This window comes from Vombatus ursinus, unplaced genomic scaffold (assembly GCF_900497805.2).
Source record: "Vombatus ursinus unplaced genomic scaffold, bare-nosed wombat genome assembly UNPS02014786.1, whole genome shotgun sequence".
Classification (NCBI taxonomy): Eukaryota; Metazoa; Chordata; class Mammalia; order Diprotodontia; family Vombatidae; genus Vombatus; species Vombatus ursinus.
Window position 1 is genome coordinate 31,347,879 of NW_020954564.1, and position 14,687 is coordinate 31,362,565.

Sequence of the window (14,687 nt, forward strand, 5' to 3'; positions counted from 1 at the left end):
AGGGACCTTAGAATCTGAATGTTAGAGCTGGTAGGGACCTTAGAATCCAGAATGTTGGAGACAGAGGGGGTACCTAGAACATAGAATTTAGAGCTGGAAGGGAACTTAGAACACAGAACGTTAGTGCTACAAGGGAATTTAGAACAAAGAATGTTAGAACCAGAATAGTTGTTAGAACAGTGTAAAATGTTAGCGCTGGAAGACACCTTCACAAAATTACAGAATCCTCGTTCCCCAATAGATGAATGGTCAAAGACAGGAGCTGGCAGTTTTCAAAAGAAGGAATGCAAACTAGTAGAGAGGTGCTTGGGGCACCTAGAGGTTAATTTTCCTCAGGGTCACACAGCCAGTTTATGTCCTGGGCCAAACTTGCTGCCTCATCTTTTTTAGCCCACCAAGTGAACCTGTTTGCCAAGCCCCCAAAGCCCCCAGAGAAGTCCTTGGGGAAAAGCTATCCCACTCTCAATAAATATAAATCAAATTGAATTGAAAGTGACTCACCCAGAGACCTGTCCCACAACTCCGACTATCCCACCATAACCGAGCAGGCCCCCTCCTCCAAGCAGCCCTCCAGACCCAAGTAGACCTTGATTCAAGGATGTGACAGTCCCCAGCACATTCTGTAGGATGGGACCACCCACTAGGGAATTCTGGATGGCTGGAATGAGTGACAGAAAGTTAGGCCCTTATGTACCCCTCCAGGCTGAACAAATAACAAATGCACCATACCCATTTCCTGAGAGACAGCCAACCTCCTTACTTTTATAGGATTTTAAGCCAAAAGGGGTCCTAGAGATCAGCTAGTACAACTCCCTTATTTTACAGGGAAGAACCGAGGCCCAGAGAGCTTAAAGAACTGCTGAAGATCACACAGCTAGGATACAGCAAAGTCAGAATTCAAATTCAGGGCTTCTTCCAAATCCAGTATTCTTTCTGGTATACCATACTACCCACTTTAGGTCATTGGGCCCAAGCAAAAGTCACAGTGTCCAAGGCAGCCAGATGCATTATTTAGAATAATACGAAGTAGAAAAAAGAAATTCCAAATGAAATCAGTATTTAACCTGAAGGGACCAATGAGTTTCAGTCAGATCCCAGGCTTCTTCTTCATTCTTTTCACAAGATATCCATACTCAGCTTCTCGGTGTCTGGGAACCCTGAGCAAAAAACTTCTTCCCAGTCCAGGAGCATCTATTGAATTTAAAGCAGGGGAGGAAACCAGGAAATGGACCCAAGCAAACTCTCTCATCCAATCAGGAAGTGGTCAGATTCTCACAAAGGAGGCTCATCTCTCCAGAGACTCAAAGTCTGGGGGAGCTCACATAGGTCTCCCTGTCTCCAGCCTCCCCTTTCCTATCCACCCAATATATGTTGCCATGTTGATCTTCCTAATACATTGCTCTGATCATTTTGTATCCCCACCCCCTCAAAATCCTTCAGTGGCTCCCTATTACTTTGTATTACTAATGTAACCAAACATTGCTTTGTATTCCTCCCCTTCACACTCCTCATACTCTCTTCACACCAGGCATTCTGTAGTGATTGGAACAGGGTTCCCCTAGGCCTCCAGGCTCATCATTAGGTGGCCTTTGAATATCATTGCCCTTTTAGGAGTAGACAAACACACAAAGGCCTGGCTAGGACTGAGGCTGGGACTATGGTTAAGATTAGAGGAAAGTTTTAGGGGAGAAACTCCAGAATTGTACACAATTTCAGCATTTGGGTGAGGGATATCTATCTAGGATGTGTCCTTGAACCTAACCATCTGGGACAGGTGGGTGAGGGATTCATCAGTGACTAGGGGATTGGAGTCTTCTTTCCTCTTAAGGCTTCTGTATCTACTCTTCTCATTCAAGTACCTTCCCCTGCTCTGTATTTCCACATCCTTCTGGCCCCACTTTTTCCACACTGTTCCTCTTGAGAGACTCTTTGCACTGTTTCAAATGAGGACTTTAAGTCTGGGGAAAAGCAGTGTCTACTGCTGAAAAGAGCAGAGAGATAAGGGGAAACAGGGAGAGAATTGCCCTCTGAAGAGAGCTGCCCCCTAATGAAACCACCTCCCCTTGGATTTTTCCATAGCTCATGTGATCTGGTTGTATGGTAAATAGATATGGAGTCAGATAACCTAAATAGCTTAGAACCAAAAGGATCTTAGAACAAGGAACACAGAATATTAGATTTAGAAGGAAAATTAGAACATAAAATGTTAGAGCTAGAAGAAATGCTAGGACAACAAATGTAGAATGTTAGTACTAGAAAAGACCTCCACACAATTACAGAATCCCCATCTCTTAATAGATAGGTGGTCAAAGGTATGAACAGGTAGTTTCCAAAAGAGATGCAATCTATCACAAATTAAAATAGTTCTGAGATTTTGCCTTACACTCACAAGATCGGCAAAGATGATGCAAGTTGGAATTAATAAAATGTTGGAAGTGCTATGGTAAGACAGACATTCCCTGTTAGGGGAGCTGTGAATTGATCCAGCCATTCTATAAATGTTTTGGAACTACGCAAGGAAATCCACTACACTGCATATAATCTCTGACCCAACAATACCACTAATGGGTACCTAGTAAGAAAAGGTCAAAGACATAGAGGTCCCATATATACAAAAAAAAATTATAGCAATATTTTTTGTGGTAGCAAAGCAACTGAAAACCAAGTGGGTGCCTATCATCTAGGAACTGACTGAACAAATTGTGGTTTATTAATATAATGGAATGTTAGACTATATTATTACTTTATAAGAAATAAGTGTGAATTACTCAGAGAGACTTGAGGAGATAGTGCCAAATGATGTAAAAAGAAGCAAGACATCAATTTATACAATAGTTAGAGTAATGTAAAAGCAACAGTTTTGGCTCCACCAGAATGACAGAGAAGCAAACCTCCTTCCTATTGGTTTGTTTAAATACATTTCTGTCACAAGAGATGCTCTTATTGAGGAGGCTAGGTTGGGGAAATCAGAAATTTTTAAAATAACTGTGAAACTTTTTAAAAAAGAATTATGGAATCCCTGAGTTGGAAGGAACCCCCCAGTCACTTAGTCAAACCTTGGACTGGTCACGAAATCTCTGACAATTGTCATCCAGCATTTTCTTGAAGATACCTAGTGATGGAGAACCCACAACTCCCTGAGAAGTCCCATTACACTTTTGGGCTCAAATTATTATGAAGAGTTTTCTTCCAACTGCTTGTTGTTGCTCAGTCATGTCTTTGTGACCTCATATGTGGTTTTCTTGACAAAAATACTGGCGTGGTTTGCCATTTCCTTCTCCAGTGAATTAAGGCAAACAGAAGTTAGATGACTTGTCCAGGGTCACACCGACAGTGAGAGTCTGAAGCAGGATTTGAACTCAGGTCTTTCTGACTCCAGGACCAGCACTCCATTGACTGGATCACCTGGCTGCCTTCTTTCTTCTGTCTACCTCCTTAAAATTTCCATCCAATGTTCCCAGCTCTGCCCTCTAGGGCCTTTCCCTCATGACAACCCTTCAGCTATTTGAAAGCAGTTATTGGATCTGCCCTGAGTCTTCTCTTCTCCAAATTAAACATCCCAAGTACTTTCAGCCAATCATTTTATAATGCAATCCCTAGCACTCTCACCATTCTGGTCACTGGATATACTCTAGTTTCTCAATGTCCTTTTTAAAATGTGATAAATAGGGGGCAGCTAGGTGGGACAGTAGATAGAGCACCAGCCCTGAAGTCAGGAAGACCTGAGTTAAAATCTGGCCTTAGACCAAACACTTGACACTTAGTACCTGTGTGACCCTGGGCAAGTCACTTAACCCCAATTGCCTAAAAATAAAATAAAATAAATTAATGTGATGACCTGATATGGCTGTGCTAGTCCAGGTGGATTCTGACCAGGGCAGAGAACAGGGAGGGCTACCACCTCCCTCATTTTCTAAAATCCAGTCCCTTAGTTTTACAGAAAAGAAAAGTGAGTCCCAGCAAGAGGAAGAGACTTACTCAAGGTCTCACATCAAGGTAGTGGCAGAACCAGAAACAGAAACCAGGTGTTCTGAGTCTTGGTCCCATGCTTCAGGTACAGATTGAGCTAAGCACCTTCTGAGCTCCCTTTTAAAGAGCTGTTCTCTGGTTCTAGGGTTTCTTCTCTCCTTCAAGGTTTCTCTTGATACTCATTTGAAGAGGTTGGCTGATGGAGTGGAAACAATACCAGAATGAGAGCCAAGAGTCCTGGGTTCTAGTAACCACTCCACTACTTACTAACTGTGTGATCTTGGGCAAGAAACTTTTCCTCTCTGAGCCTCAGTTTCCTCCTTTGTAAATGGCCACAATGATATAGATGCTAGTTACCTCACAGGGCTACCGTGAGGAAAACACTTTATAATTTGCTAAGGACTCTAGACAAACCCAGTGCCCAGATACCTAGCACAAATGTGAGGGTCGTGAGCAAAACTCACCTGACACCAGTTCATCTTTATCAATTCGTGCAATCGTTCCGACTGATTCTAGTAGCCCTTGCGATGGAGTCAACAACCCAAAGAAAAGGACCACAGAGAGGATAGAGAACATCATCAGCCTTAATACCTAGAAGAGTTGGAAACAAGAATTCTTCGTCTCCTGCACACACAGACCCAAGCTTGGCCCTGGCTCAGCCCCTTTCCCTAGAGGATGACCAGCCCCCTCCTCTCTAGAGAGCAAAATTTGGAATGGTGAGGAGAAGTGGCAGAGGGACAAATTTGGGTATGGTGTGTCAGGAAAAACCGCTAATGGTTAAAGTCATCCAATAACTTCTGTGGAAGGTAGTAGGGTCCCTACTAGAGGTACAACCAAAGGCTGGGCTGCCCCTTCTCAGAAAAGTTGGGGGACAAATTCTTGTTCAGGTTGGACTAGATGACTTCTGAGGTTCAATGTATGATTCTGTGATAATGTGTTTTTTAATAAGACACAGGAGTCTTCTCCCTCATCAAAGCCCCACTGCAAATTTATCTCTTCCATGAAGCCTTCCCAGCTTAATTCACCACTCCCTTATTTTCCCACCCAATCTGGTTTCTTCCATCACAACAACAGTGCCATTCCTCCCAAGTCATGGGACCAGAGGGTTTAAAGCTGGAAGTGACCTTAGGCATCACCAAGTCTAGCCTCCTTAGGTGAGGAAACTGAGGCCCAAAAAGGTGAAGAAATGATCATGATAATGGTGATGATGATGATGATGATGATAACTAGCATTTATATGGCACTTTAAAATTTGCAAAACGCATTATAAATATTATCTCATTTTATCCTCACAACAACTCTGGGAAGTAGGTGCTATTATTATCCCATTTTACAGATGAGGGAACTAATGCAAACAGAGATTAAGTGACTTGTGCAGGGTCACCCAGCTAGTAAGTATCTGAGGCTGGATTTGAATTTGGGTCTTCCTGAATGCAGGTCCAACACTCTATCCACTGTCTTGCTCAAAGTCATACAGGTAAGCTGAACTGAGATTTCAACCCAAGTCCTCTGACTCCAAACCTAAGTCTCTTTTCAGGACATCCCTCTTGTCTTTGTTAGCTCAAGGCAGGTGTTTCTAGCCCCACATATATCTATTTATGTTGTCTTTTACTCACTTCACACATGGGACAGTCTAATCACCAAGTCCACTTTGGACTGTGAGGGCATACACTGTGTATTCTCTGTCCTCTGTTTGCCTCCATAGAACTTAGTAGAAGGCTGATAAGATGAGGGACTGAGTTTTAACTGAGGGGCTAATTATCCATCACCACCAGAGAGCACAGTCAGATTAGATAGATAGATACAGAGATATATCCAAGGAGCCTGACTTCACCCCAGTACCAGCACCAAGAAAAAGCCACTGCCTCTTCTGCACCTTACACATTCAAGTTCTCTGAAGGGCTGAGGATGCTCTGCAGGTCTCCAAGCATTCTTATTCAATTTGGACAAAGAGAGCATCTCAGTGGGAAAAACACAAGACCGAGAGCCTGGAGACCAGCATCTGTTCCCAGATCTGCTGCTGACTCTCCATAGGAACTCAGATGAGTCACTCTCATTGGGCCTCAGTTTCCTCCTCTTTCAAATGAGAGATTTGTGAGAGATTTCTCCTGCAGTTCACAAAACTTTATGGATAACTATTCAAACTGGTACAGCATAAGAATTACTAGGTTTTGAATCAGAAGACCTGGGATCTCAGATGGGACCTCAGTTTCTTCATCTGTAAAATGGGGTAGAGTGCTTTCTAAGGTCCCTTTCTGCCTCTGCATCCTATAATCTATTTACAGAGAAGTAAGAAGAAGCTCAGAAGGATAACATGTTCAGAAGAGGGTTCCACCTCGGTTCCCAGTGGGAATTGGAAGCAAGCCAGAGAGATAACATGGCATAGAAGAAAGAGCACTGGATTAAAAGTTAAAAGATGTAGGTTCAAATCCTGAATCTGCGATTTTACTACTTATGTAATCTCAGGAAAGTCACTTTCCCCTGTCTGGACCTTGGTTTCCCCCTCTATATTATATGAAAGTGTTGAACTAGATTATCAGAAATCAGAGATTTAGAGCTGAGAGGGACCCTAAAAGTCACCTAGTCTGACTCCCTCATTTTACAAATGAGAAAACAAGAGAGGTTAATTTTACCAAATTGACAAAGAGAATAAACAGATAGGATTTGAATCTAGGTCTTCTGAATCCAAAATCTATGTTATTTCCACTGCACCAAGATGGCACTCATCTCTATAGTCTCTTCCAGCTCTGATCCTAATTATCCCCTATCTTCATCTTTGAGGGAACCTTATATGATGTCCTTTACTGTCTTACCTGCTGTGTCCTGGGTGAGTTGAGAAGCCTTCCTGGATGCCTGCTTGCTCAGTTCCTCCTGGGGCACTAGGGTGCCAGGCTTTTTATATGGACTAACAGCTCTGGGGATGGGAAAGATATAAAAGGATGGGAATAGCCAAGAAACCCATCAAGGTGTCAATAGTAAATTGTGGTTTTTCTATCGACCCAGGCTAAGCCTTCCTTCTGGGGGAGAAAGTGTCAGCCAACAATTGAGTAACGCAAAGCAGATCGGTTGCCCTATGGGTCTGAGCCAAATGTTATGAGATTCTTGAAAGAGGTAATGGCTCTTGGAGGGGATGCTAGAACAATGAGCCCCTGCCTCTAGGAATCAGCTCTAGAAGAGTTGGTGCTTTGCCACTGGTGGAACAAATTGCCACCCTATGACTGGTCACATTTCAGTCCCAAGGCAGTGTGGTGTAATGGAAAGATTAGTGGACTTGGAGTTAGGAGACCTGGGTTTGCATCCCAGCTCTGACAATTAATATCTATGTGACCATGGGCAAGTCATTTTTCCTCTCTGGGCCTCAGTTTCCTCATCTGTAAAGTAGGAATGACAATATTTATACTACTCACCACCCAGGATTGTGGGGAGAGAGGTTCTCTGTAAACCTTAAGGCATTTAAGAAAGTAGTATCTTGTCATTATCAGGCAAAGACTAGGCAGAAGATAGTAGAAAAGAGGAGCAGGCTGGGGAAAGGACTAGCAGGGGAGACATAAATGAGAGAAGCCTCTAAGTGGCCAGAGTGCTTGATCCCGAGTGGACAAATAGATTCTTGTTTACTTACACGAAAGACAAAATATTGTGTCCTGTTTGCCAAGAGGTAATAGCCATTCCAAAGGAATACAATCTTAGACACCATTTCGAATCAAAACATCCTGACTTAAGCAAATTGGACACCAATGAAAAAAAATTAAAGCATCCAAATTGTGGAAAAATCTCAGTGCGGAGCAATGATTTTTCAAAAAAGTGAACTCAGAAAATGAGGCAGCTACTAAGGTTAGTTTACAGATTTCTAAAGAAATTGATTTCAAACATGATTCCGGAGAACAATAAACTGATTGCTGACAAGAAGGGTAATACATCCCATTAACTAAATGTAAACAGTAAGAAAACCTGAAAAAATGTATTAAAACTTGTACCGCTTAGCAAAGTAATTTTTTAACATTAATGTGATTTCATGATAAACAAAAATCTTAAGTAATAGGTATAATCAATTTATATGAATTGAAATTTCCCTTTTTTAAAATATGGTTTATTTGCAAAATAGTTTAATCATTAATTATACCTTTATTTGAAAAGTGAGATGCTAAAAATCTGTGGCCTGAAAAAGTTTGGCCTATTTTAATTTTGGCCCCTACCTACTGCCTGCCAAGCTGTGAAGGTCTGGGTTAGATAAACAAAATTCTGTCCCTGCCCTTGAGGAACTCAAAGTCTAATTAGGGTGATAAGATGGGACATAAACAAATATACTTGGAAACTTTGTTGGATCAGTGACCTCACTGACACAGTCAATCCTTTCACAAGTGCAGATTACAACCCATCTATATTTTCTCATCCTGTGTGAGGCTTCCCATGTCTTTTCACAAAATCTCCTCATGCACTTTCAGTACATTGAGGCAAATATGATGCAAAGTGGATGAATGATGAGCATGTTAGAGGAGTATATAGTGCTAAGAAAGGAAGGATCTCATGATCATTTCCATCTGGGGAAACCACAAAAGACCTAATGAAGGAGATGTCATAAGAGCTGGGTTTGAAAGATAGTTGGTATGTCACAGGGCAGAGGGGAGGGAGATCAATCCAGAGGGAACAGCATGATCAATGGTCCAGAGGTGGGTAGGGAGAAGTACAATCTGGCCAACTATAAAGAAGGGAATGGTGAAAGGTAACGGTATGAATAGGTAGATTGGTGTCAGATTGTGAGGAGCCTTGAATGGCAAAGTGAAAAAGCAAAGAATGCCATGGAATGTGACAGCAACCCTAAGTAGCCAAGAGGGAGCTATAGCTGTGTGGCTCTGGATAAGTCACTTAACCCCATTTGCCTCAGTTTCCTCATCTGTAAAATGAGCTAAAGAAGGAAATGGCAAACCACTCCAGTGTCTTTGCCAAGAAAACTCCAAATAAAGTCGCAAAAAGTCGAAAACAATGGAAACAACTCAACAACAACATAATGAGGGGATAAGCATAAATGTTGTATAAGTCCCTCCCAGCCCTGAGAGTCTAGGTGTTCTGCCCTGGTCAGACTCCCTTCTGCAGTACTATCTTTTGTTCTGGGTACCACATGATAGGAGGCCCTATGCAAGTGTGTTAGACCACTAGAGGGCACCGTGGATAGAACTCTATACTTTGAGTCAGGAAGACTTGAGTTCAAGTTCTACTTCAGATGTTTATCAGTTCTGTGAACTTGGATCACTTAAACTCTATCTGCCTTGATTGGCTCATCTGGAAAAAGAATTTAATAATAATGCTTTCTTCCCAGGGTTGTTGTAAAGTGCTTTGCAAACCTTAAAGCACTATATAAATGCTAGCTGTTGTTGTTAAATATTTGCTATAACCAGGTAGAGTGATCAGGATAATGGGGGGACGGAAGATTGAAGATATGAATGTAAGCTCCTTGAGAGCAGGCACTATTTCATTTCCATCTTTATAGCCCTACCATCCAGCACAGCACCTGGTACTGAGTAGGCACTTAATAAATGCCTGTTGATTGATAGACTAAATGATAATGCAGGCCAGTTATCAGCTTAACCTGTTGCTTTGTCTGTGTTGCCTAAACTTCCAAACTTGACTACCACACTGTTGGGGCACTAATGATGGACCCCTAAAAGGCCTTGGACTTTCCCACATGGCCCAGGTTCCTGACATTCACCTGAGCACCTGACCCTTCCCAGTTAATTCTTTCAACTGCCCTTTCATTATGGCCCTCATTGTCTGCTCCTGGCCCCACCCTAGATCCCCACTCCTTGATTCCATCTAGACCCCTTCCACATGACCCAGGTCCCTAGCATTTGCCTAGAGTACCCAACCTTTCTGGGTCCTTCTCTGTTATCTCCCAGTCACCTTGACCACCATACATAAGGTCCATCTCACCTCCATTAAAGTGCTCAGATTCCTTAAGAGTCTGGCCCGGTTATATTCTCATCCCAAAGGCTCAGATTCCTTAAGGGTCTGGCCTGCTTGTCAATACAAGCATTACCAAATAGTGTGGATTCTTAAAATCTCACCCACCTCAACCAGTGTTCTAACAAACCTTGTCTCTGGCCGAAAGAAGGCTTAGGTTGAATTCATTAGAGGCAAGACCCACATCATTTGCCATTGAATTTTGGGGTTCTCAGCACCCCTAGACCTCAACATTTTGGTTCCCTGATACTGGGAAACTGCCTAATCTCAAGTTCTTCTCCAATCAATACCGAAAGGTAGGTAAGCCTCCCCTCTCTCCCTATCCCTTTCTCATCCTGCGGTTGAGGTTGCTCTCTAAGCACTTAGGAAGACTTGGAGGTGCTTTTTGGACCTGACCTCTCAGGTCCCATTAGGTCAGACAGTTACAAGGCTGTCTCAAATTCAACCTGACAATCTCAAGCTCCCAGTCCAGGGGTTTGGTTCAAGGGCATGGACCTGGGCACTCCTTCCATAGCATAGAGGACAAAGATGGACTCCCTCTCCTGAAGCATATGCCCACTTCTCTCAATTCTTTTGGCACTAGGGAATTGGGAAAACTGCAGGTGCTTTTTTGTTCCCTGAGGCTTACTTACTCCCTTCCCTCTACACCCCTGGATCCTCCTTCATAGAGGGACTCCCTGCCCCCATGCCTATGCCTGCAGGATTCCCCTTCTCTCTCCAGCCTCATGGCCACCACATCCACATAGCCAGACCCAGTGGGACTTCCCCGAGATTTGCCCATAGGTTAGAACAGGAAAAGGCTTTCCGGGTCTCCAAGACCTTGAAAAGGAAAGCTTTGTGCCTGGCCTCTATGATCTAGAGGAGCAAGATAAATTGTAAAAGTTTAAAGAAAAACTCAGATTCTTCTTCTTGTAGCCCCAGCTCTGACCAGGCTAAGGCTAAAGGGAAAAGTTAGAATAGCTAAAAACATCTTAGCAGATTCTGGAGGCTTTGTAATTGATCATCAAATAGTTTTTAAACACCTCCTTACAATCCTGGTCACTCCCTTCCCCTACTCCCTTCCCTTGAGTCAAGAGGGTATCTCAGTGTGGGGATTGCAAACAGCCCTGGGTTTTTCTGTTAACCCCTGTCATCCCAGATCAGACAAGAAGAAGAGAGTTTCACTCTTCCTCCCCCACCTTCAAATTTGCTCACGCCCACCTGGCGAATGGAAGGAGTGGGGAGGGGCAGCAGCTACAGCTTGGGCCTCACCGGCAATGGCCTTGGGTCCTGGGACAACCCAGAAAACCTGGAAGTACCGCCCAGGTTCAGCACATCCTGCTCACCACCCCCACCCCACCCATCGCCCAGCAGCGGGGGGGGGGGGGGGGGAGGGTCAAGGTAAAGAAGCCAGACAGCCTCTGAACTTGGGTAAGCCTATTCTTTTAAAAATGTAGTTTTAACATGTTAATCATGAGATGCTTATTCTCTGTGTAAAGTAATTTAGAAATGTTTTCAACAAAATTGAAGTCACCTGATTCGTAACAGGTTCATTTCAAGTTTCAAATTCATAAACTCTTGAATTAGTTAAGCAACTTTTAAACAATGAACTTGGCTTGCTGAGAATGTGCAAGTATGTAGAAATGATCTCTAACAATTGGTTTTTACACCAGGACAAATTTAAATTTGAGATGTAAATCCTAGAAAAATTTTTCCCTGAGCTGTGATTAGTGAAACTTGATGTTTGAGGTAAAAGCTCATAACTGATTTTATTTTGAGTTTTCTGATGAATCATAATAATCCATCCATAATCAATAGTCAATAATCTACCATATGAGAGAAATGCTACAAGCTACTCAGAGAGTATGTTACAGCTGGGAGGTCTGCATCAGGAAAAGCTGAGAGGACAATTTTAGCCTCAGTCTAAGATGGAATCCTCCTGGTTCAGTTTCCCCATTGTGTTCCTTTGAAAAGGAATGTTACCCACCTGGCTATTTCTGAGTCTAGCTATGAGGTAGAATTGATACTGATCCTGTCATACTTGGTTTAAATCTTATCCCTGCTTTATCTTTTTATGCAAATTTCTATAATCAAAGCAAGTGGTCAGTAAAAAATATGAGCACAATGTAAGTGTGAGAGATATTGCTGTTTTGACTTGAATGCATAGTCATTCAATACCCCCCAAATAACTAAAATTAAATCAGAAACATCTTCAGTTTGGTTTGGGGAGGAGAATTTCAGTGCAGTCAATTTTCTTCGAGGGAGGTAACCTAAATGGCCTAATCATTACTTAAGAATCCTCCCAAGTCTTTTGTTATAACTGGAGTAAAAGTCAGTCTTGGGCAAATTCATTTGTGTAACTATTGAACCCAGGGTTGGAAAACTTCTACCTACAAAAGTATTACTTAAACTTTTGAGAAAGTAACAAGATCAGATAATCCTGCAGATCAAATGTAAATTATTTTAATGGGGCTCTTGCACTTTTACTTCTCCCTGTATTTGGGCCCTGCAGACTTGTTTGTTAGATTTGTGTCTTCCAGACTACAGGCCATTCACCTACAGTTGGTAGCAAATAGTGTGTACCAACCAAATATTCCCCCTTTGTCCCCTGAATACAGCCTGTGCTTGGTTCCAGTTAACCTCCTCTCTGGGATTCCCCAGTGAAGGGACAGCTCTATGCCCCTTGCCAGCAGGAAGCAGTTTCAGGAGCCGAGATCTTTGTCCTTACCCCAAAAGAATGTGGGTCCTATTTGTTTGAGGGGGAAATTATGGGGTACTAATGATAGACCCCTAAAAAGCCCTGGACTTTCCCACATGGCCCAGGTTCCTGGCATTTACCTGAGCACCTGACCCTTCCCAGCTAATTCTTTCAACTGCCCTTTCATTATGGCCCTCATTGTCTGCTCCTGGCCCCACCCTAGATCCCCACTCCTTGATTCCATCTAGACTCCTTCCACGTGGCCCAGGTGCCTGGCATTTGCCTAGAATACCCAGTCCTTCTGGGTCCTTCTCAGTTATCTCCCAGTCAGCGAAGCTATTGCACACTCCTTGACCACTGTACATAAGGTCCATCTCGCCTCCATTAAAGTGCTCAGATTCCTTAAGAGTCTGGCCTGCTTGTCAATACAAGCATTACCAAATAGTGTGGATTCTTAAAATCTCACCCACCTCAACCAGTGTTCTAATAAACCTTGTCTCTGACTGAAAGAAGGCTTAGGTTGAATTCATTAGAGGCAAGACCTACATCATTTGCCATTGAATTTTGGGGTTCTTAACACCCATAGATTTCAACAGCACAACATAAGAATTAATTACTGCAAGACTTCATTTGTATAATGAGTATAGTGGAGGAAGAGAGAGAGTTTGAAACTGAAAATAAAAGTAAATCATCTCTTAAAATAATTAATGGAAGAATCTGAGACTATTTTCCCTGGGAAAGAGAAAACGTAGACAGGCCCTAATAGCTGTCTTTAAGGATTTGAAGAGCTTTCTTGGGGAATCAATCAACAAGTATTTATTAAGCACCTGCTATGTACAGGCACTGCGAGAAGTGCTAGGGACAAAGACAATGAAGGAAACAACTCCTACTCTCAAGGAGCTTACATTCTATAAGAGGAGATGTGTTCATTTATAAAGATATACAGAATATATAAAGATTAAAGACAAATTAGTTATATATGAAGTAGTTAGAGAAGGAAGGAGCTTAATGTAAAAGGAGATGGGAATTAAGACTTGTTGTGCCTTTCCCCAGACAATAGAAGTAAGAGCAATGGGGTAGATATTGAAGGAAGAAGGATTTTGCTTAGTACAAGGAACACCTTCCTAACAATTAGAGAGCTATCCAGAGGTGATATTAACTACCTCTGAAGTTGGGGCTACTCCATCCTTAGCAGTCTTCGAGACGAAGCCAGGTGACCCTTTGTCAGGGCTATTTTAAAATGGGCAAATTTTTAAGTTTTAATCAAATGATCTCCAAGGTCCCTTCCAAATCTTAAGATTTTGTGATTTTCTATTTCCTTTGCCACCCCCAAGTTATTTATCTTTTGTCATATAAATACCTTATCAAGCTCCACTTCTTCCCTGAAGTCTTTCCTCAAGTGCTGGAAAGGAGAGAGATGGTTGTCCTCAGCTCCTACAACTTCCTACACAACTCAGCATCTTGCAGTTTTTATGTGACCTTGGCTGAGTCATTTAATCTCTCTGTGCCCATTTCCTCATCTGTAAAATGGTGAAGTTGAACTCAGTTGCCTCCCAAGTCCCTCCCAATTCTAAATCTATGATCTCTCTTGTTTAAAATGTTGTGAAGGGCTCTCATTCATAACTAACCAATAACTCAGCCTTGGTGAGGGAAGTTCAGCAGAAGGCCTCAAGTACCAAAATGGCATTCTTAGTGCAAATGACTTCTCATTCTAACAGCAGATATAAAACCTTAAAGATAAAGCAAGCATTCAAACAACTCCAAGAAGCTTCATGCAGCCGTAATTACTGTAATATTCCTGGGAAAGTTAAAGGTAATTCCAGTCCCTTTGAAATCCCTTCCAGATGTCTTTTGCCTGGTTCATTGACCTGTTGTAAATTGTTTCACTGACAATGCTTTCTCTGTTTGTGTGGATGTATGAAATTTACTCAGTGGTGAATCAATTCAAAATCTCGAGCTCTCAGTCTCTCTTCCCTGAAATTATTCCTGAGTCTAAGTGGCACAGTGGATAGAGTGCTGGGCCTGGAGTCAGGAAAACCTGAGTTCAAATCCAGCCTCAGACACTTATTAGCTGTGTGACCCTAAG

At 42.5% G+C, this 14,687-nt stretch overlaps 1 protein-coding gene across 1 annotated transcript in view; it reads right to left on the reverse strand.

The window, feature by feature from the left end:
• The window catches only part of LOC114047223 (BPI fold-containing family B member 3-like), a 33,120-nt gene extending 28,569 nt beyond the window's left edge, over nt 1–4,551 (reverse strand). The window contains exons 1-2 of the mRNA XM_027868016.1: nt 4,434–4,551; nt 502–658 (exon numbers count right to left, since the gene is read on the reverse strand). Coding sequence (XP_027723817.1) covers nt 502–658; nt 4,434–4,548 — 272 coding nt within the window. The 5' untranslated portion in view covers nt 4,549–4,551. The remainder of the gene's footprint in view (nt 1–501; nt 659–4,433) is intronic.
• Nucleotides 4,552–14,687: the final 10,136 nt, after the last annotated feature.